At 42.4% G+C, this 22,389-nt stretch overlaps 1 protein-coding gene across 16 annotated transcripts in view; it reads right to left on the reverse strand.

Moving 5' to 3' along the window:
* The window catches only part of LOC123747268 (protein bric-a-brac 1), a 169,323-nt gene that overhangs the window by 63,775 nt on the left and 83,159 nt on the right, over nt 1-22,389 (reverse strand). For 15 of the 16 annotated variants that reach the window (XM_045729316.2, XM_045729315.2, XM_069319891.1 and 12 more), the window contains exon 6: nt 16,982-17,023. In XM_045729316.2, the coding sequence (XP_045585272.1) occupies nt 16,982-17,023 (42 nt within the window). Of the gene's footprint in view, nt 1-12,975; nt 15,025-16,981; nt 17,024-22,389 lie in introns of those variants that run through there. The other variant, XM_069319894.1, reaches the window with a different exon arrangement.

Genomic DNA, 22,389 nt, shown 5'->3' on the forward strand with positions numbered 1-22,389 from the left:
CACCACTGATGCACATTCCAATCTTGACTTTACAAATGTTGGGAAAATTTCTTTAACATTTCTCCATCCATTATTTACATTCAGTTCTGAAATGTTCTAGTATAGTGCAGGCTTCTCTCATAATGCACTTAGTGTGGTTATGCCTTAGTGTGGCATAATGCTCATACCAGCTTACTATCCATAACCACTCTGATATTTTCCTTGTCAAAGGTTTTTATTATCTTTTCACAATTTCTTAAGTTAGGTGTGGTCCATTTACCCCTATTCTATATTCCATTATATTACATTTATTTACACTGAAAATAAATAACTGTCACAATGATATGTGGAATAAGGGAAAACAGGCCACACCTAACCTACAAATTATTGTGCCACACCTAACCTACAAATTATTGTATGTGAAGAGATACTAAACACCTCTGTCATAAAAAGAGATTCGAGTCTGGATAGTAAGCTGGCACCATAGAACCACAAAGAGCATTATGAGATGACCAACACTACACTAGCAAATTTCAGAACTGAAATCCATTTGCCATGTGTTGCTCCATTCCTTTATTTTGTATAGGTCCTTTTGGGAGGGTATGGCCTTAACTGTCCCTAGCAATTTAGCATCATCTGCAAACATATCTATATAACTGTATCCCCTCTGAATGTATGTACTGCATATATGTCTATGTCTACGAGTGCACACATGCACATTCACAAGAGGGTTGTGGATGCCAAAATCATTGGGAAGTTTCAAATTGTTATGTGCTAAATATTATAAGGAAGACGAGACACAACAAGTGTAGGTTGAGACCTGCACCCACACTTAAATATGTAGGCAATTACATACACGTGTGGTCCTCGACTTGCAAACATAAGATCGAACATATCAATCTGCTATATAAACATGCCAGTGTTCTCCATAATATGAATAGAGCTACTTGTAATGTCTACATGGCCTTCAGGTGGCATGTAGCCAACCAGTGCTGCCAGTCAGTAGTACAGTACTCTCCCCAGTGTACATCTATGGTGCTTTCTAGGGACTATTTCAGCTATTTTTTTTAAAGAAAATGTCCTTAATAATAATAATGGCTGATAAGAAGAGGAAGAGTGTTGTTGATGTACCAGTACCAAGAAAGAATCAATCCATGAACCTACAAACAAAGCTGGAGATAAACGATTTTTAGAAGAGGTAAACACCAACGCAGATCGAACATGTTTGGTGGTAAGTGATTCGCAATCGTCTATCAAAGGCAAGACTAAAAATAAGAACAAACGTACTGTGAGTTGACGTATTCACTCTTAGTAATATTATTCAATAGTGTGTAATTTAAGGAATTTGTATAGTTAAATGTGTGGAACATTTCTATGCTCAAAAATATGGTGCTCATATATAATGACATGTACAGTATATTGAATTCTTAGATCTTAATCTTATCTACTATTTTTACCATTTTAATCTGCAATGTCAAATGTGATGCTTGTAGTGATGTGTGGTTTTGTACTCGTTGGATTTGTGTGTTCCTTGAGGGACTTGAAGTAGAGGAGGGTAGAAACAGCCTAAGCTACTCTATCGTTTTGAAATGTATTTTATAGTCTCAATAAACATACTTGAACTTAAAGAATTGATTTAACAGAAATTGTGAAAGGGCCAGAGAGGAAAAAGACACGAAAATGGGTTCAAAATCGGAGGAGGCCTAACCCGCAAACATATCAGCATTACAAACAAGCAAGAAATAATTATACAGCACTGAGAAGAGAGGCAGAAAGGAAAGCTATAACAAACAAATGTAAATCAGATCCAGGCCTTTTCAATAAATTCATTAAAAGCAAGCTGCATGTAAAAGATAAAATCCAGAGATTGAGAACAGGGCACAGGACTACAGAGAATGAAAAAGAAATGTGTGAAATGCTAAATGAAAAGTTCCAAAGTAGTGTTTGTACAAAATGAGGATTTCAGAGAGCTGGAAAAATACCAAATCCAAAACACGCCATAGAATGCATAGAGGTATCTCGAGACGAAGTGGAAAAATTACTCATGGGGCTAGGAACAAAATAAAGCTGTTGGACCTGATGGGGTTTCACCTTGGGTGCTGCAAGAATGTGCATCTGAGCTGAGCATTCCACTCCAATAAATATTCCAGGCATCCTTGTGCACAGGAACCTTAGCAGACATATGGAAAAAGGCAAACATAGTACTGCACCAATTTATAAAAATGGCAGTCGAGAGGAAACTCTAAATTATAGACCCGTGTCATTAACAAGCGTGGTAGTCAAATCACTAGAAAAAATAGTTAAAAGCCAAATGGGTTGAACTCCTAGAGTAATGACATAACGGACAGACAGTATGGTTTTCAAACCGGAAGATCCTGTGTAACAAATCTACTTAGCTTTTATGATAGAGCCACATAGATACTGTACTACAGGAAAGAGATGGTTGCTGTTGACTGTGTCTATCTGGACCTAAAAAAAAGCTCCACACAAGTTTGTTTTGGAAACTGAAACATGCTGGAGAAGTGACAGGGAGACGACTGATATGGATGAAAATTGTTCTAATGGTCAGAAAGATGAGAGCAGTAATCAGAAGCAATGTATCTGACTGGAGGAGTGTTACTAGCTGAGTACCAAAAGGTTCAGTTCTTGCACCAGTAATGTTCATTTACATAAATGATCTACCAGAGGGAATATAGAATTATTGAACATGTTTGCTGATGAAGCTAAGCTTCTAGGGAAGATAGGAGACATAGATGCTTGTCATGCCCTTCAAATTGATCCTTGTAAAATAAATGCTTAGAGCACCAAATGACAAATTGAATTCACTGTGTATAAATGCCATGTTATGGAATGTGGAATGGGTGAAAATAGACCACACACAACATATAAATTATGTGCAAAAGGAGCTAAAGAATTCTGATAAGGAGAGAGATTTAGGGGTGGTATTGGGTAATAGATTGTTACCAGAGGAACACAAAGGACATTGCATGAGGAGCATATACTGTGCTTTCCAACTTCAGAATCACTTTTAATCACATGGATGATGAAATACTAAGGAAACTGTTCACGACTTATGAGACCAAAATTGGAATATGCAGCAGTTGTATGGTGCTCATATCTCAAGAAGCATATCAATAAACTGGGAAAGGTGCAAAAGCATGCTACAAAATGGCTTCCAGAACTGAAAAACAAGAGTTATTAAGAGAGGCTAGAGGCATTAAATATACCGAAGATTGAAGAAAAAAGCAATATGATTACCACTTACAAAATAATAACAAATCAACCAAACTGACAGAGGAACTCCTGAAACTGGTAACCTCAAGAATAAGAGGGCATAAATTCAAGCTAAGGAAACAAAGGTACTGAAAACAAACCAGTGTTGAATGTAATGAAACGCCATTTTCTGGGCATGTCCCGGAGGCTCGCCGGAGCTTACCGGGCCGATATGTATGCATTAGAGGATGGCATTAGTCAATTCGATTGGAGTTCTTGCCTACCAGGGACCTCGGGCCAGAACCTGGCCTCCTCAGAGAGGCACGATGAGCAATGGCCAATGGAAGGGTTGCTCGAGGGAGGGTTGCCAGAGAGCCTCCGGGACTACCAGAAAATGACATTTCATTACATTCAATGCTGGTTTTCTGTGCAGAGCCCATCTGGCTCCCTGGAGCTACCTAATCTTAGAAAATGGAAAAGATGGACTTACCCGGGAGGCAGCTGCCACTCACACCTTAACCCGAAGTCGAGACAACTGGCTGCAACCTGTGACTCAGAGAGACAAGCCCAACCAGGGCCAGAAACATTAATGAGGTAACAGGCAGCCAAGACCCTGTTCAACCTCCAAATCCCCCGCGCTCGAATGTCAGCCCAAGATATATTACCAAAAATAGCAGCTAAAGCAGCAAATTTGCAAACGTCATGGGCACAAGGATAGACCGCAGGCTGGCTAGACCGAATAACCTTGCGAACAACCTGGGAGACCCAAGCCCTGGAAAAGGGAAAAAGGGAAACGAGCCAACCCAAAGTGCGTCCCCGGCCACCGAGGCCATGGTGTGCAACTAACGGTGAACAGCTGCAACTGGACACACAACACATGATGCACCCCCTGCTGAACCAACCAAGCAACAACCACCCAAGGACCCCTCCAGAAAGCCGCTGTCTCATTTTTCGCCAGAAAAGGAGATGGCTGCAAACTAACAAACCTACCACCAGGACTGAAAGAGTAGAAACCCGTGCCAGAGGAGAGCATGAAGCTCCTCAACCCTACCCCCAGGGGCCAATGGCAACAACAACAAAAAAAGGCCTTATCAAAACGATTTCAAACCGAGGGGGCCACTACAAACCGAGGAGATGAGATAAACCAGGTCCAATGACCAAGGATGGCTCAGGTGGCGCATGAGCAGGCCAGAGGTGAAACAACGCATGTGACAGCTTGCGAAATAGAACGGAAATAACATTCACCCACAATACAAGCTGGAGCAGCTCCGCCAGCACCGCACGATATGAGGCGACAGTATTCGGCATAAGATGACTGTCCTGACACAGCCAAGAGAGAAAGGACAAAACAACCTGATTTGAAACCGAAGACAACCGCAAAGAGAAAAAATTACGAAAGGACCACCAGGAAACTTCAGACTGCCGCCGAGATAAAACACTCAGGGGGGACACTAACGAAGTCACCTGATCACCATATAAGTGGTAATAGACCTGCGTCGGAAAGACCAGACGCAAAGATTGGAGGAGAAGATCGAACCAGCCACGTACCAGACCATACCGATCTGCTGGAACAGGCGGAGCCGTGGAAAAGTCCCCTGGTTCAGACACTGAGTAAGCAGTGCCAGAAGCAAAGACTAGGCCAGCCACCAAGTGGCCAACAGGACAGCTTTTCCCTGGTAAGTCTCCAACCAAGCCAGAACCCGAAGCAAAAGCTGAACCAGGGGTAAGAAGTAAAGGTAACCCCACCTCGACCAGTTCTGCTGAATGGCATTGACCCCGATGGCCTCGCTGTTGGGGAACGGCACCATATATACCGGGAGACACTTTGACCACACCAAAGCGAAGAGATCCACCTTCGGGCACCCGTATATCCAGCAGAGCCAACTGAACAAGTCGGCAGTGACCATCCAATCCATGGAAAGGGGAATGAACCGGGACACCCCCTGGATGTGAACCACCATGAGAGCTATCTTGAGGTTATCTTGAGATGATTTCTGGGCTTAGTGTCCCTGCGGCCCGGTCCTCGACCAGGCTTCCACCCCCCAGGAAGCAGCCCGTGACAGCTGACTAACTCCCAGGTACCTATTTATTGCTAGGTAACAGGGGCATCAGGGTGAAAAATTCTGCCCATTGTTTCTCACCGGCGCCTGGGATCGAACCCGGGACCACAGGATCACGCGTCCAGTGTTCTGTCTGCTCAGCCGCCGCCTAGCTAAGCCCCAAGAACTCAACAAACGAGTCATCCGAAGCGACCATTCCCAAGGAGTCAAGGACTGCATCAAACCCCCCTTGGTTCAGGCAATGAACCACCAGGATGAAGTCTGAATAGAGCCGGATCGTCAATCTGCAAATGACATGAACACTCCGAAGTAACAGCCACACTGCCGTGAACTCCCGCACCATGCTGCGAGCCTGATGAAAGGATGAACCTCACCGACCAAGGCCGGCCTGGTGAGCACTGGTCACAAAACCCCAGCCAAGAGACGACGCATCCGTGTACACATCGAGCAAGGGCTTGGATAGGTGCCACGGCACTGAACCCCGAAAAACCCAAAGAGGAAGCAGGCAACACAGCAGCCGATACAAGGCCCTGGAGGTCAAACTCAATAATCGCAAGAGTGGAGAAAGGGATGTCCCCAAAGGAACCAGAATAGTTGCCGAAGCCAGACCCGACCCGGCGGGTAAACCAGCACGGCGAAGTTCAGACTCCCGCTCAGCTGATCAAGCAACCAACGAGTGACCCGGGAGCCCTCCAAAAATAGCAGAAGGCGGGATCACAGCCGCAGCAACAATGCCAGAGGGAGAGAGAAGGAAGCGGTCTGAGAGTCCCACACAACACCCAGCCAGGTCCGAACCTGAGAAGGAACCTGATGGGACTTCCTCCAGTTCACCAGGAACCCCGAACCAGGTGAGCTGGGAAAGAACCAAACTCCTGGCAAGCTGGGAAAGAACCAAACTCCTGGCGAGCTGGGAAAGAACCAAACTCCTGGCGAGCTGGGAAAGAACCAAACTCCTGGCGAGCTGGGAAGGAACCAAACTCCTGGCGAGCTGGGAAAGAACCAAACTCCTGGCGAGCTGGGAAGGAACCAAACTCCTGGCGAGCTGGGAAGGAACCAAACTCCTGGCGAGCTGGGAAGGAACCAAACTCCTGGCGAGCTGGGAAGGAACCAAACTCCTGGCGAGCTGGGAAAGAACCAAACTCCTGGCGAGCTGGGAAGGAACCAAACTCCTGGCGAGCTGGGAAGGAACCAAACTCCTGGCGAGCTGGGAAGGAACCAAACTCCTGGCGAGCTGGGAAGGAACCAAACTCCTGGCGAGCTGGGAAGGAACCAAACTCCTGGCGAGCTGGGAAGGAACCAAACTCCTGGCGAGCTGGGAAGGAACCAAACTCCTGGCGAGCTGGGAAGGAACCAAACTCCTGGCGAGCTGGGAAGGAACCAAACTCCTGGCGAGCTGGGAAGGAACCAAACTCCTGGCGAGCTGGGAAGGAACCAAACTCCTGGCGAGCTGGGAAAAAGGCAACATCAGTTCTGAAACTGGCATCACTGACCTTTCACGATCAAAGGAACCCCAAACCTTGGCACGACCCCTATGAGAAAGAACCCCATGACCACCCCAGAGAACCAACAAGTCAGACATAGGTTGACAGCTAGACGAAGCCACCTGCAGATACTGAACAACTGCAGAATCTGCGAACAGCAATGGACAAAAGGGCGACGAAAAAAGAGCTAGGGCCCAAGCGGATTGTCTATGCAATAAATGTCGGTGGCTAAATTTAAAATATGAGCAGAGGACGAACAAGTAAATAATTGACATGGAGGGAGATGTCGATACTTTGGTGACATGATGCGAGGCTCGTGGGATATCTTGACCTTTACTTGAGCAATAGAAATCGTGAGGGAAGGTTGCACTCCGTTGAGCTCCTAGAAGAGGACCACCTAATTGTGTGCTCCTATAAGAGGAGGTAATCAAGCAAGCATTTATCTATGAAGCCTGAGGACAATTTAAAGTGCTCAAGTCAGGACTAGAAGAAGCATTGTGAGGCAGTCCTATAGAGATTTTGTGGGCGACCTGTGTGGGTGCCATTGTGAGGACCTGAGCGCCCTCGATAGATAAATTCTGTGGTAAGCTAATATAACAGTTGTTGCAGTGGTTGCTTGTGTTTGATCGTGTGCCAGCAATCATGGCAAGTGTTTATGTATATGGTATATATATATTTTATTAAGGCAGTAAGCTGAAATAAGAGGGGTAGAGATAAAAGAACATCTTGGAGGGAGGAGTGATACGTCCTCCCTTGACGTAGGTCAGTGGATGACTGAGAGGAGGTAAGTGTCCGGCTGGCAGTGGCAGCCAGCAGTCTCTCGACACGTCGAGGTAGGATGTCAGATGGAGGACTTTTACTTTTTGTGAATACATTTAATTATGTTTTAGTAGGGAAAAAAAATTTTGGGCATGGCAATAGAATTGCAGGTTTGTTTGGGGAGGAGTTGGTGGAAGAACTTTGAGGCCAAGGAAGAGGTTAATGGAGGAAACTTCGAGGCTGGAGAAGTGTACGTTGAACTCTGTGGGAGAGCAGAATTCCATAACGAAGAGTGGAATTCAAGCAGTGTAAAGGAGCAGTGAAGAAGAGTTTCACGTGTCTCTGTTGGATCAGTGATGAAGCATCACTGGAGTTTGATGAAACTTCATTGTGTAGCAGTTTGGGAGGACTGCAGAAGGGCCCTTGTGAATATTTTGGAGGACCTAGAGATATACTGTACATGGTAGTGAGCCTCTAAGAACAGAACAGAAGTTTATGGGGATACCCAGGATTGTATAAGGGGAGTGCTTGAATGCTTATTGGCGTGTAAGACGCAGTGGAAGTTGAATGCTTATTGGCGTGTAAGACGCAGTGGAAGTTGAATGCTTATTGGCGTGTAAGACGCAGTGGAAGGTGAGAGATGGATCTTTTCTTGTTTTGGGGAACATTTATGCCGATGTTTCTGGTGTTTCAGCCACAGGCTGAGTTTTATATACTTTTAGAGCTGATTGTACAATAGTGTTGTGATGATATTGCAATCTCCATTTAGTGAGGGAGTAGTAAGTGGTAAGTCAAGAGTTGAGTAGCCACTTGATATGGACAGTTGGTGAAGCCAGGAATATGGTATTGGATTGTACCGGGTTGTAATAGCTTAGTGTGTTGTATGCTAATGTTTTATTGCTCTTATTTCATGTATAATATGTTTTTTTTTTTTCATTAAATGTGTATTGTTGGTTGGCTTTTACTCTTGTCCTGGTGAGGCTTCCCAGGAGAGAGGGGGGGGGGGGTGAAACAAAAGAAAAAAAAAGAGAGAGAGGAGAGAGGAGAGGAGAGAGAATGAATCACAGCTGCAGACAGGGTGACAGAAAATAATAATTCACAAAAGGGGATCTAGGAGATCATACCAAACAAGGAGAGAGTGGGGAGTCACGGCGGCTCAAGTAGGGTGTGTACACAGGACAACGAGGCCAGTGTTGGAGCCGCACCCCTAGATATGTGACGCTGAACCCCTTTTCAAGATCAAGAGGCATACAGGGTGACCTCCTGAGAAAACTTCAAGCACTCCAGAGAGACTCCTGGGACCTCCAGGGAGAGGCAGCCATCTTGGAAAAAATTCCCAGAATGCCCTAGGCCTGCTGGCTGGATCAGTTCCGAGTGAACAACCATGGGTGGCGCATGCGCCTCTGGCTTCCAACCCGTCTGACGCAGTGTTGAAAGATGTCGGTGTCGAATGTCGGTGAAATTCAGACCCAATTGCTTGAAGAACATTAGGGTCACGATATTGATGAAGCTAGGAACAATAAAGACCTAACAAAAGGGTTGGATACAAGTGATACAGCACCAACGATCCAGTAGTAGCCGAGCGCCACCCATGCCCACCCTTGTCATCTCCAATTTTTATAAATGCACCCACTTTCCCATAGAGGTGAAAATATGAGTGATAGCAGGACAGAATTTTGTTATTGAGCTTTTCCTAGATATTTCCAAAAATACCTGGATTTTTTCAATCCTACCTTACAAAGGGATCTTTTCAAGAACAGATTAATCTCCTCCAAATTCCTGAATCTCTTCCAGAACACCTGAATCTCTTCCAGAATACCTAACACGGCGATCTTTTCAAGACTACTGTACCTTACACATTGATCTTTACCTAAATTCTTTTCAAGACTACCTTGCACTTCACAAGCTTGGCTACATACCACCTACAGGTACTAAAGCCAAGGGTGTATGGGAGTGTGTTATTTGCAAGCACACAAAACGAAGAAACAGGAAACGAAAATCTGTTTGTTCCTGGTGCATTGAGTGTGAATTTGTGCTGTGAACCATGAACTGCTGCTTTGATTATGACTCACTTCTGAAGTACTGAGTAATTACCTAAGTGTAGTTATAGGATGAGAGCTATACTAGTGGTGTCCCGTCTTCCCAGCATTCTGTCATATAACGCTTTGAAATTACAGCCGACGGTTTTGGCCTCCACTACCACCTCACCTAACTTGTTCCAACCGTTTACCACTCTGTTTACAAAAGTGAATTTTCTTATATTTCTCCAGCAGCTTTGTTTTGTTTGTTTAAATCTAAATTAATTAAATCTCTAAAGTTAGAGTGTGTAATACAGTGTGTGAAAGTGTACATATTGTAAATGTATTGAATATTAAACAGGTAATATTGTGCCAATAAACATTTGTTGTGTAGATATTACTGACATGTTTCACAGTTTCATGGAACATTATGAACGTTCTACTGTATGCATATTGTAAAAGTCCTGCATATACGATAAAAAAATTTTTTATAAAGCATTGAAAATAATAGAAAAAATAAATGTTAATATATTTGTGGCAACTCACGAGGCTTGAATTGCCCGGGTGACCGGCTCTGGGAGCTTCACGCACGGGCGAACAGCCCTGTGATGACGTCACGCACCACCACTTTGTCTACGTCCTCACAGCCAAAGTAAGTGAAATTTGTTATTGATTTTTACATGCACATGTTCAGGGAAGGGATTTTAACTTTTTACAAAGAAACAAATTTTTTGCTAACACTTGATTTTTGCCACACAGCTATAATTTCACAAATGCGGCATATCACAGTGGTTAAGCAAATTGTCACAGTCAGAGATGAGGTCTCTAGCTGGAGAAATGTAGCAAGTGGGGTCCTCGAAGGATCGGTCCTGGGACCACCACTGTTCCTAATTTACGTTCATGATTTACCAAAGGGAGTGGCCTCGTACATGTCAATGTTTGCGGACGATGCCAAAATAACAAGGAATGTAAAAGCAGAGGACTGTAGAATGTTACAAGATGACCTTAAACTCAAGGAGTGGACAAACAAATAGTTGCTGAAGCTCAATCCTAATAAGTGTAAGGTAATGAAGATGGGGAAGGGAGAAAGAAGACCGGAAGATGTGTACAGCATTAATGGAAGGCAATTGCAGGAATCAGAGGGAGATAGATTTAGGAGTGGATATAGTTCCATCCCCAACACCAGAGGCACACACAGGCAGGGTGACATTGGCAGCATATGGGACACTGATAAACATTAGAACGTTTTATAGAAACCTAAATTAGGATGTGATCAAAGCAATCTACACAACTTTTGTTAGGCCAGTACTAGAGTATGCAGCACTTGCTTGGAATCCATACCTTGTGAAACATAAAACTAAAATTTAAAAAGTGCAGAGGTTTGCTATTAAATTAGTGCCAGAGCTTGCTGGGTTAAGTTATGAGGATAGGCTGAAGGAACTGGATACTGTATTGTCAATTAAGTATTGCATTATCAGCACTATACAGAAGTTTGCTTTTTTTTATTAACAAAATGTCTTTCTGGATCAATCATAAAGCTGAAGATTATAATAAAATATTGGAACACAATTCCAATTGAGTGAACCTTGATTGCAAACAGGTGTGACGTAAGTTGCCTCCCATAATGACAGAGCAACAATCAGGTGCCTTGTGTCTGGTGAGCTACAAGTGCGGAGGGAGGACAGGAGAGGACATCTCCCTCCCTCCCTCCTCTCTCACCAGTTTAGTGAGAAAAATACATGAAAAATATAAAAAAATTCAGCTTTTTTGGTTTTAATAATGATCATGCAGACAGCCATGTGCTTTACAAATGCCTTTTTTCCGAAAATGCACATTATCCAATTTGGATTTGTTCGGATAAAAAAAGTTTGAATAACTGGTGGAGAAGGCAGTCTGAATAAATATAAGTAATAAAGATGGAACTAGTTTGCCAAGTGTACCACTTGACTAATGTTCAAACACTAATGGATGGCTCAGGAACCTTTAAACTCTGCCATGGCATTAGGTACATAAGAGTACATGGTGACTGGCAGTTTGCTGAGGTTACCTCATCACCATTAGTCTCCACTTCAGTCAAACAAATACTATCAGCATCCACCACCACCACCTTTATTATCTACGATAGTAAACAATGATCCGTCAATTAAAATCATTAAGTTAACAAGCGCATCAGAACTTCTCATATTGGCTAGGACAAACAAAATACTGCCAAATTTCTGCAAAAATTCAGTTTTTTTATCCCTAGCTTTTCAGGATGACGTACCACTTATCCGAATACAACAGGTTATCCATTCAGTCTCAGTCCCCAGGGAGTCAGAAAGCCTGTGGCTGTGTACAGTATATAATTTTGATACCATATCAGTATCATACCAGTGTTCTGTTGCACATTTTCTGCTGTTCTATCCATCATGTAATTATTATCATTGTTATTCTTTTTTTTTAAATTCAATTTATGCATTTTGATCTCAATTACTATTAAGTTTTAGTCTAAGTTTTTTCCCACACCTTGCCCGAAATGCTGTGTGTATTAGTGGCTCTAGGCATTGTATGTACTAGCTCTATCTATTAATCCGACCTTATGTTTGTAACTCATTTCAATGCATGTACAGTACCTTTACTTGAATAAATATCTTATCTTACCATATTGTTTCCAAATGATTGCTCTATTATATACTATATAAATATTTTTTTTTAATATTCATATCAAGATTGGTAGAGTTTGTTGTGTAAATCTTGGTCATTGTGTAATGCTTGCGCCCACTAATAAATTTTGTATAATTATGACATTGATATGGTACTGATTGCCAAAGATTGCTCTATCATATGCCATGTTCAAAATAATAAATGCATAATAAATCAGTTGTCTTGTAGAGTCTTGAAGAAAGGTTTAAGATGGATTTGTACTTTCCTATAAGTGCTTCAGGGTTATTTAATGAAGATATTTCACAACACTAATCTAGTACGATCACAAACTTTCATATATGTATTATAGTGATGTAGGTACTTTGATTTTTTTCCAGGGGGGGGGTGGGGGGTGGGGGGGGGGGGTGGGGGGGGTGGAATGAAGCTTTCACTTTCACTTACTTTCACACAAGCATATAATCAAGACTTGTTTCATTTTTTGTTTTAGGAGAAAATTGTAAAATGTTACGAGTTTACAGTAGTACAATATTCTATGAAAAGAACATCACTGACAACTTCTGCACAGTTTTTAACATTCTCCCTAAAATTAAAACCATTTAAAAGCTTAATACGAAAAACAACCACAACTTAATAAAAACTAATAATAAAGTGAAGATACGACACTTATTTCCACACTTTTACGTGATATTTTATAACACAAAATCTAGGTGCATATGTTATGCCTTTTAGATTTTGATTCTATAAAACTGGTAAAGGTGATTGCTTTATAAAACAATTACCTAGTTTATAAAGTTTCTCTATTTAATGTATTGTATGTACTGTATCAAAGACATTTATCATCTTTCACAGAATCTGTGTGTCAGATTCTGTGTAAACTGTCTTGTTGAAATGTCAGGGAAGTTGTAACTGTTCACAGTGAGATTTAACAAATACTGTACAGAATATAATATTTATAATATGAATATTCTCCACAGTGAAGAAACCCGAGTATGTATGCTCACTTTCACCCATTAGCAACAAAAAATCTTAAGAGAATAAAGGATAGCAATACATAAGCAATTTTAAATTACTGTAGTTAGAATGTCAAATTCTGTATCTGGGTTCCTGAGTAGTGAAAGCAATGGCGGGCATTTTTACACCTAATTACAAGTCTAACTGACAAAAATATGATTCAGAATATTATACACACAGCTTTCATTAGCAAATATAAAACAAGAAGTAAGAATTGTAATGCAGTAACCTGCAAGTTCTGTGTAATGGAGTTTTATGCCATACACTTTAAGCTACACATCTAGCTGCACTTATTGGTTTAGTGTAGTTAGCTCTTGCTTTTTATTTTAATAAGAGTCCTTGGTACCAAGAAATGTTACACTTTGCCTGGCCTGGTGGGCCGGCCACCCGCAGCGCAAGGTAGACCGAGCGTTGCCCGTGAGCGCACAACCACACTCCAATGTTTATATTCTTTCCAGTTTTCTCACCTTAATTTTCATGCTATGTCATTCATTTTGGTATCAAATTGTTCGCAAAAGAATGCTCTAAAGGGATAAGTATGTATATAAGATCAAATAGAACAACAACATTACCAATACCATAAAATAAAGTACATTGTCATGTGGCCATCCATACACCGGTGTTATGCCACCACATTAGGTATACAGAGAATGGGAAGATGTTGGTGAGTATTTTAAAAAGTCCCATAATACTTGGACAATACTGAAAATGGAATTTTTACATATATTTTATTTGTTGACTACGTTAACGTCATGTCCCACACTGCGCGTATTGTTTTGACGACTGCGAGATCAACATCTCGATGCGTAAGTGTTAAAGTGTCTAAGAATGTAAATCAACCCCCAAAATTTTAGCACTGTGTTTATCTACAAAAATCCTTAAGATATGATCAGAGAAACATTAAAAAACAGTAGATTCTCTTTCTGGGAGAGCATCCTTTTGTGACTCCCTGAGGTACCCACCTGGCTGGCAGCCTTGTCCTGGCTCCAAACCTAGCAGCCTTGGCTGCTTGTGGAGAGGTAAGAGATGCCTTCTCTGATTGGTGCTGGCATTGTCCCTGCCTTTAGTCAGGGTTGGTCAGGGTTCTCTTCTATGAGAGGCCTCAGGAATCTGCCCCTTGGGGGTCTTCTCTTCTCAAGGAACCTTACCCCAGATACAGAATGTGCCTCAGTTCCTCTGACCCAGTGTCAGGTGTGGGCTGGGCTTCTGATTCTTTTTCGGGGTGTGCTTTTCCAACTTCTAGATTATGGCAGTGGCTTACACTGGAAAGCCAGGTTCCAAATTTACACAGTAAAACATTCTGAAGTGAATGATATGGAAGGAAATGCAGAACAGAGCCAGCGAAGAGTAGAGGTGCCATAGACACAAAGAACGTTATGAATATCAGAGGTCCACAGTTGTTCAATATCCTTCCAGCAAGTTTAAGAAATATTGCCAGAACAAAAGTGAAAGTCTTTAAGAAAAAAATGGACACACTTCTTCTATCCAGGCTGTAGTAGATATGTGGGCCTGTGGGCTGCTCCAAGCAATAGCCTATTGGACTACGCTATCACAAGTCAAGCCTAGCCCAAGACTAGTCTTGGAAAGTTGAAGAATGCCCAGAACCTCATCCAGGTACAATCCAGGATCCCTTCACCATGTCATCCCCCAGTCGGGGGTTGATGAGGAGGGGATTGTAGAATGCGCAACACCTGGCCTTCCTGCTAGTCTGAGTTGATGCTGGTAATTTCCCAGTAAGTCTGGAATGGAGAGGGGTGCATTGGTGTTTCCCCTCCATCTCTGCTGCAGCAGTTTCTGGCTATTCTTTTGTACTATTCAGTTTCAGTGTTCATGATTACTACCACTTCTGTTCGAGCCATTCTGCTGGGAAGAAAGTTGTGCTAACCATTAAAGATAAGCTACGTGTCACTGAACACCGTGAAAATAGCCAGTTGGCTTTGAATGTTGCAAAGAATTTTAGTAAAGGCACTAGTACTGTCTCTGGTATAAGGCAACAAAGACGACTACATGAAATACAGTAGCGAGGACTGAGGGAGTTTGCACTACAGTAGTAGAAGGGTATAATAGAAAAACTTGGAAGCCTATACATCATGCACATTTGAATTAGGCTGTATATAAGTGGTTTGCACAGCACCACAGCTTCTCCCACACAGTTGGTGTGGCAATTCATGGGGCAGAAATAAGAAATGCTGCAAGCAGGTTTGCAACCAGCATTGGAATACTGTACCAGATTTCAGGGCACGTGATGATTGAATTTCCAGGTTTAAAGCGAGGCACAATATTGTGAAAAGGAAACGTGAAGCCTCACCAGAAAGCCAAGAGCCTTCAACAACCAGCAATTCCTCAGCAGCTGTCAGTCAGAACTGACCATGCCAAGCTCACGTAATAGTAGTTTTAGTGCTGTGTTAGGTTACGTTAAGTAAATTTTCATGAACTACAAATTTCAAAATCTACAGTATCAACCAAGATGATGAACTACAACAAGGTAAGCTGAAGTGTGTTATAAACTACAGTACATGTATATTTTTAAATTAGTGTATGTGTGTGTGTGGAAACTCAGATTATGCTGGTTGCAGTACAAAAATTTACGAATACAATATGTTTATTTTTGGACTTTCCCGATAAAAATTCCTGCTTATTCGGATGTCCGGCTTATCCAGAGAGGGGTCCTGCCCATATACTCCAGGTAAGTAAGCTTAGTCAGTATCGAGAAATCATAATTTCACACCCTCATATCATGGATATCCACCAGGATAATATGCCTGTGTAAAGTATTTAATATCCACCAGTATAATATGCCTGTGCAAAGTACTTAAGCTCATCACTTGTGTTTCCCACAGCCCAGCCCCTAAACACTTCCTCCAAAAGTAGTTTCATAACTTAACTGAAAACAAATATAAGAATTGAGCTTGAACTATATGCAATGAATTTTCCATAGCTCCAACCACTTCTAATCTTGTGCCCTAAACAATATTTCAAATGTAATCTGAAAATTATTATAAGATGATACAATACACCATTTTCTGCCCCCCCCCCCACCCCTCCCTCCAACATTCACGGTGGGTGTGCATCTACCAAGTGAATCCTATATTTTGCCCAGTGTATGATGGATATACACAAAAAACTAAACTGCAGAAATCCTTGATTTCTCTATTGTCCAGCCAAAAATTACCAGGTACTAAAATATTTCATTTGTATTTTTTTATATTTATAAACATTAACATTTGACGATACTGTATTGAAAACAGAGCATTAATTTTTTACATAGTGTAATAAAGTTCTTTGTCCTGGAATAGATCATATTTTTCCCACAACACCCTTAACAAAATACTTTACGAAGTAGGCAGGTTTGAAGGAATGTATCCCTGCATGATATCAAAGGCTCACTACATTTCATTGTTCTTGCTCAATGCACTAAAGGAAAGCATACAATGGTCACTTCATATCCTGAAAGTTTTGTTTGTTGTGCAGCGTATGGCAGTTATCAGAGCAAGGTTCCCCAGTACTGTACTGTACTGGAGGCCTTCACCCGATTTGTAGCTTCATCCGTTATTAACAATGAAGTTTCTCATTGCCAACTCAAGTACTGAACTGTAGTTTCTCATTGCCAACTGCCATCATATATTATATGTACTGTATTCGTATACTATACCTGTATAACAGCACTACAAAGCAACCATAACAAAATTACAAAGTCCTTCTACATGGAAAAACCTCACCCAGGACTGCAAACAGAAAATAGTTCAACAACTGAAAACATTCAATGAAAGAAGAATAAGAATTTAAATACTGTGTATAAAGTTCAAACAACACTCACCCAGTCCTGCGTAGTGTTCCCCCAGCCCGCCATTACGTGGTTCTGTATGGATAAATGAAGAACTGCTGTATAAAACATCACTGCTCAACAAAGATTCATGATAACTAGATGTGAATAATATTTGTCAAAATTTTCATGTATAGTACGTAAAATTTAGATTAATGTACCACTAACACAATTTGGCAAATTATATCACAAGCCTTCCTTATTGAAAAATTTAGTATCGTTATCTTGAGATGATTTCTTGAGATGACGTTGTTAGATAGCCTTGGCAATTAATCAAGAAAGGTATTCCCAGGCCATCATATCTCAGGATAAAGAAAAGGTAGTGTAATGAGTAAAAGGACTGCAATGATTACAGGGTGACTGAGTTGGAAGTGGCAGTACTGTAATTGTGATGATGATAACAATGGTTTCAATGGTACAGAGGGTTCGGTAGTACTGGTGGAGCTTTCAGTGGTACTGGTTGTTATGACCAGGGTGGTCTAGTTGCAATAAAACAAGGCACTGAGAGTAAAACAGAGTGTGCATAATTATTATCCGTTGAGCGACTTCTGAGTGTTACGGAACTGTTGGGGGGGATAATTATTTGTGAGTGTGAACTACTACCTGGTTGATACCTGCTTGATGGGGTTCTGGGAGTTCTTCTACTCCCCAAGCCTGGCCCAAGGCCAGGCTTGACTTGTGAGAGTTTGGTCCACCAGGCTGTTGCTCGGAGCGGCCCGCAGGCCCACATACCCACCACAGCCCGGTTGGTCCGGCACTCCTTGAAGGAAACAATCTAGTTTCCTCTTGAAGATGTCCACGGTTGTTCCTGTAATATTTCTGATGCTCGCTGGTAGGACGTTGAACTGTGGACCTCTGATGTTCATACAGTGTTCTCTGATTGTGCCCATGGCACCTCTGCTCTTCACTTGTTCTATTCTGCATTTTCTTCCAGTGTCGTTCACTCCAGTACTTTGTTATTTTACTGTGCAGATTTGGGACCTGTCCCTCCAGTATTTTCCATGTGTATATTATTTGGTATCTCTCTCGTCTCCTTTCTAGTGAGTACATTTGGAGAGCTTTGAGACGATCCCAATAATTTAGGTGCTTTATCTCGTCTATGCGTGCCATACATGTTCTCTGTATTCCCTCAATTTCAGCAATCTCTCCTGCTCTGAAGGAGAAGTGAATACTGAGCAGTACTCAAGATGGGACAACACAAGTGATTTGAAGAGTACAACCATTGTGATGGGATCTCTGGACTTGAAGGTTCTCGTAATCCATCCTATCATTTTTCTGGCTGATGCAATACTTGCTTGGTTATGCTCCCTAAACATTAGGTCGTCAGACATTATTATTCCCAAATCCTTGACATGCTGCTGTCCTACTATGGGCAGATTCGATTGTGTTTTGTACCCTGTATCATGTTTAAGATCCTCATTTTTGCCGTATCTGAGTACCTGGAATTTATCACCATTAAACATCATGTTATTTTCTGCTGCCCAATCAAAAACTTTGTTAATATCTGTTTGTAGTTTATCAATGTCTAGTTTATAGTTTATCAATGTCTTCAGCAGAGGTAATTTTCATGCTGATTTTTGTATCATCTGCAAAGGATGACACGAAGCTGTGACTTGTGTTTTTGTCTATATCTGATATGAGAATAAGGAACAGCAGCGGTGCAAGGATTGTGCCTTGAGGTACAGAGTTTAACTGCGCTCGGACTCTATTTTACTTGATTGACTGTTACTCTTTGTGTTCTGTTCGACAGGAAATTGAGTATCCAGCGTCCTACTTTACCAGCTATACCCATTGACCTCATTTTGTGTGCAATCACTCCATGGTCACATTTGTCGAATGCCTTTGCAAAATCTGTGTATACGACATCTGCATTATGTTTTTCCTCTAATGCCTCAGTGATTTTGTCATAGTGGTCAGGTAGCTGTGAGAGGCATGATCTTCCTGCTCTAAATCCATGTTGGCCTGGATTGTGGAAGTCATTGGTTTCTATGAATCTAGTGACCTGACTCCTGATCACTCTTTTCAAATACTTTTATTATGTGGGACGTTAGTGCAACTGGTCTATAATTCTTTGCCAATGCTTTGCTACCACCCTTGTGTAGAGGGGCAATGTCTGCTGCTTTAAGCGCATCTGGTATCTCCCCTGTGTCCAAGCTCTTCCTCCACACTATACTGAGTGCCTGTGCTACTGGCACTTTGCATTTCTTTATAAATATTGAATTCCACAAGTCTGGACCCGGGGCCGAGTGCATGGGCATATTGTCAATTTCTCTTGTCAAAATCTGCCACGCTCGTGTTGATATCAGTTATATTTACAGGTGTTTGAGTATCATTCATAAACAAATTGTCCGAATCTTCCACTTTCATGCTGAGTATCAGAGTGCTAAACATGTCTTCATACTGCTTTTTTAGGATTTCACTAATTTCTTTGTCATCCTCAGTGTATGAACCTTCACTAATACGAATAGGTCCAATACTGGCAGTGGTTTTCGCTGGTAGAGCACCAAGTGACCCGAACCCTCTGAAGCGGCAACCAGACAGCCACGAACTCCCGAACCGTGCTGTGAGCCCGATGGACGGACAGACCCCACCATCCCCGGCTGACCTGGTGAGCACTGGTCACAAAGTCCCAGCCGACAGATGACCTGTCCGTAAACACATCGAGCGAAGGCTCGGGGAGGTGCCAAGGCACGGAACCCCGAAAACCCTAAAGAGGAAGCTGGTGACGCAGCACCAACACAAGATCCCCGGAGGACGAACCCAACGAATGCAAGCTAGGTGGAAGGGATGTCTCCGAAGGAACCAAACAGACGCCAAAGCCAAACCCGACCCTGCGGGCAGACCAGCACTTCGAAGTTTAGACTCCCGCACAACCGCTCAAGCAACCGTCGAGCAACCCAGGACCCCCTCATAAACAGCCGAAACGGGACCACAGCCACAGCAACACTTCTGGAGGGAAAGACAAGGAGTGGCCCAAGAGCCCTACACAAGACCCAGCCAGGTCCGAACCTGGGACGGAAACAGATGGAACGGCTTCCAGATCACCAGGAAACCAAATCTGGCGATCTGGAAAGAACCACACACCCATGGCGAGCAGACAAGTAGACTGACTGGGAGCCCACACCAGCCAGTGGTCGAAGTAGGCCAGACACCAAATCCCAAGCAGACTCAGACAGGGCACCAAGATCTGGTAAAGATGCATAAATACACCAAGTGCCAATTACAAGCTAAGTAAGGCAATAAAAGCGGCAAGCCTGAAGCCCCACCACCAACTGTGCCAGTCCCGGAAACCTGGAGAGGAACGCGCCAAGAAGTGACCCGGAGATCCAGGTCACAGGTTCAATAGTGAGTAGTGCGATATATTATATAGTAAAATATGTGAACCATCGCTACAGTATACTCAAAAGTATGGTGTGCATATTAGTGATTCAATTATTATGTTCATAAAACAATAAACAAATAGTTTTGCTGTTATTACACTATATATACACACACATTATATATAAGTATCTACACGTTTTGTTCATCATAACAGTACAACTAAGCTGGTATGGTGTCCAAACAGCATAATGGCCATCCTACACAGCATAACAAATCACAGGAATTAACAGGATAGATAAGGATAAATTGTTTAACACGGGTGGTATGCGAACAAGAGGAGACAGGTGGAAGCTGAGTACCCAAATGAGCTACTGGGACGTTAGAAAGACCTTTTTCACTGTCAGTTGTTAACAGATGTAATGCATTAGGCAGTGATGTGGTGGAGGCAGACTCCATACACAGTTTCAAATGTAGATATGATAGAGCCCAGTAGGCTCAGGAATCTGTACACAAGTTGATTGACAGTTGAGAGGCGGGACCAAAGAGCCAGAGCTCAACCCCCACAAGCACAACTAGGTGAGTACGCCAGCCAACAGACAGCACCACCACCCTCACAAAATTAGCTCCTCCCAACATACTCCTTTTGCTGTTATTACACTATTTATATACGTTATATATAAGTACTGTATCTCCATTTGTGTTCACCATAGTGAACCACTAAGATGGTATGGCAAGTCCAGACATTAACAGGTTGCCACACATGACATGCCACATAACGACATGCCACTAAGTGGCTCCCAGAACTGAAGGACAAGAGCTATGAGGAGAGGTTAGAGGCATTAAATATGCAAAAACTAGAAGATAGAAGAAAGAGAGTCAATATGATCACTACATTCAAAATAGTAACAGGAATCAATAAATGGATAGGGAAGAATTCCTGAGACCTGGAACTTCAAGAACAAGAGGTCATAGATTTAAACTAATGAAATAAAGCTGCCGGAGAAATACAAGAAAATTCACTTTTGTAAACAGAGTGGTAGACGGTTGGAACAAGCTAGGTGAGAAGGTGGTAGAGGCCAAAACCATCAGTAATTTCAAAGCGTTAAATGACAGAGTGCTGGGGAGATGGGACACCACAAGCGTAGCTCTCATCCTGTTATGTAATTACACACAGTCAGCAGACGATATTACCTTCCTCACCAAGATTACTCCTCCCACCATACAACGCACAGCGCTAATTATCACCACAATCCTGCTGTTAACAGAATCCTGGTCATTTTTATCACAGTCAGGGGTCTTCAGTAATACTATCATTGCTAAATAATACCAGTTACATATATATTTTTAAAATTTTTAGGCTTGTGTGGTCACAAGCTGAACAGCAGTGCTGTTAGCTCATGCTGGATGCACCAGCCTTAGTTACTCACTCAATACTAAGGCTCTCACACCCGGGAATGTTACCCACAATTCTTTTTTTTTTAAATGACATCTGTTTACTAGAGCCCTGAGGAAGCTAATGTGAACCCCGTGTAGCCGCGGGACATTTAAATCATACACGGCACCCTCAATTGTATATATACAATTTGCACCCTTTAACCACTGGACTGCACCAACTGAGAGACCTCGGTTAGTTGGAAACTGCGCCAAATGAGAAAACTATTATTTTTTCGTACCCATTCAAAATGTGCACACAGTTGGTTGTGTACGAAATGGACTCTTAGGACCTCCAGTGAGAGGCAGCCATCTTGGAAAAAAATCCCAGAATGCCCTAGCGCTGCTGGCTGGGTTAGTACTGAGTGAGCAACCATGGATAGCGCCCGCGCCTCTGGTTCCCAAACACCTGTCTGATGCGGTGTTGAAAGATTGTGCTCTCTCGGTGAAATTCAAACCTTATTGTTTCAAGAACATAAGGGTCATGATATTTGTGAAGCTAGGCGCAATAAGGACCTAACACAAAGGTCAGGTGCAAGTGATACTGCACCTATGAGGACGATACAGCGAGCGTATCCAGTTGTAGCTCTGACCGTCACTCTTGCCCACCCACCTATGCTATAAATCTCCAATTTATATAGATGATACAT

This window comes from Procambarus clarkii, chromosome 94 (genome assembly GCF_040958095.1).
Source record: "Procambarus clarkii isolate CNS0578487 chromosome 94, FALCON_Pclarkii_2.0, whole genome shotgun sequence".
Classification (NCBI taxonomy): domain Eukaryota; kingdom Metazoa; phylum Arthropoda; class Malacostraca; order Decapoda; family Cambaridae; genus Procambarus; species Procambarus clarkii.